Source organism: Dipodomys ordii, unplaced genomic scaffold (genome assembly GCF_000151885.1).
Source record: "Dipodomys ordii isolate 6190 unplaced genomic scaffold, Dord_2.0 Scaffold2, whole genome shotgun sequence".
Lineage (NCBI taxonomy): Eukaryota > Metazoa > Chordata > Mammalia > Rodentia > Heteromyidae > Dipodomys > Dipodomys ordii.
The window spans coordinates 138,880-140,714 of NW_012267218.1; the positions used below are offsets into that span (position 1 = coordinate 138,880).

General features: G+C 61.5%; 1 protein-coding gene across 1 annotated transcript in view; it reads right to left on the reverse strand.

Annotated features, from left to right (window-relative positions):
* Positions 1-348: 348 nt before the first annotated feature.
* The window catches only part of Tmem121 (transmembrane protein 121), a 16,966-nt gene continuing 15,479 nt past the window's right edge, over positions 349-1,835 (reverse strand). The window contains exons 2-3 of the mRNA XM_013012665.1: positions 547-753; positions 349-445 (exon numbers count right to left, since the gene is read on the reverse strand). Coding sequence (XP_012868119.1) covers positions 349-445; positions 547-753 — 304 coding nt within the window. The remainder of the gene's footprint in view (positions 446-546; positions 754-1,835) is intronic.

Sequence of the window (1,835 nt, forward strand, 5' to 3'; positions counted from 1 at the left end):
CGTGCGAAAGACGGGCGGAGTGCCCGCCTAGCAAGGGCTCGGCCCCGAACTCAAACCCCAGTACCACCAAAAGAGAAAAGACATTCGGTTAAAAGATGATCAGTGAAGTAAGCCCGCATAGAGCAGGGTTTTCCTTCCGCTGGGGCATGGGCATGGACTAAAATGTTTAAAGGCCTGGGCCAATACAAATAATTCACGGTACAATGCTAGCGTCTCTGCCATAGTAGAAACCAGTACAGGAGCCTATGGCCGCCCTCAGAGCCGGGACTGCACTCACGGGCCAGCAAGCCCAACCTGTCGACAAGAGGGCCGAGCTCCACATGGGACTGCAAGAAGGAGCGCTGCGGCTCAGTCCTGGGAGAAGGGCGCTGAGTGCACCGGCCCCGTGAAGCCACGCCTGGCCTCTCGAATTCCGACAGTGACCCCAGCCAAGCGCACCTGCCGCCTGGAGGGGAGGAGGGGTGGAGACGGACCTACGCAGACAGCAGAGAACGCCCCGGAAGTGGGCCACCCAGAGCCCAGGGGGCCGTGACATGCTCTCCTCACCCAGCGGGGCTCTGCGCCCCTTGGGGTACACCACGCTGCGCCAGCGACCCCCGCCCGGCCAGGGCCGCGGTAGGAGTGACCGTGGCGGCGGCTTCCTCCTCTGACACAGCGGCTCTCAGCCACCTCTGGATGAGTGACTTGGGGGTGTTTCCTGGGTCCACACTCCGCAGGGGCTCCCAGAATCCACGCACCTCCATCCACACACCTCTGGGGCGCAGCTGCCATAACTCTGGGGGTGAGGGGCTACCTGGGGCTCAACTTTGCTCCCAGCAAGACTCAAAGCATGACGTCTGTTCCTTGAGTCAAGCTGTAAGGGTGTGAATTCTGTGTGTGTGCTGCTTTGGGAATGTGGCTCAGTGGTGGAGTGCTCGCCTAGCATGCATGAAGCCCTGGGTTCAATTCTTTCATACCACATACACAGAAAAAGCTGGAAGTGGCGCTGTGGCTCAACTGGTAGAGTGCTAGCCTTGAGTAAAAGAAGCTCAGGGACAGCACCCAGACCCTGAGTTCAAGCCCCAGGACTGGCAGGGGGAAAAAAGGCTCATGGACTTTCCTGCCTGGCTTTGAATGGCCATCCTCAGCTCTCAGCCTCCTGAGTAGTTAGGATGACAGGCGTGAGCAAAGAATGTTAAAGTTCAAAGCCCGCCTGTTCATAACCACTTCCTGTTGGGTGAGTGTTAGATTCTCTGAAGTCTTTAACACAAAATGATGGTTATAATGGGTTGATCTTAGAGACTCAGGGGCTGGAGCCCTGGCTCTCTGAGAGCTGACACGGGCTGCCAGGGGCGTCACCGGGCGGGGTCCAGGCCTGGGACACAGCCCCAGAGTCAGGGCCCCTGGTGAGGCGGCTGGGCCTCTGTTTGGGTCACGGGCCTGGGCGCCGCAGTGAGGAGGGCTGGGCTTGTGAACTGACCCGAGAGGACGGGTCAGGCAGCCCCGTGTGCTGGTGAGGGGCCAACCCGCCCCAGGAGTCAGAACTCAGAGCCGGCGGAAGGCAGGAGGTCGTGTGTCAGGGGCTTAGGAACTCCTGGTGACTCCTACCTGCATCCAAAGGAGATGAACCGGCGTAAACAGCCTGGCGTGGCTGTCTCCGGCACGCTGCCTCGGCACACGGGCTGCCTGACCGGCGTCAGTACCTAGTGGCCTTGTCCCCTTCCAGGCTGCAGGCAGGAAGGCGGAGCTTCCGCAGGCCCTGGGAAAGGCGCTGCAAGTCCAGGGCCCCACGGCAGGGCGGCCGGGCGGGACACGGCAGCCGAGCGGGACACGGCGGCCGGGCGGGACACGGCAGG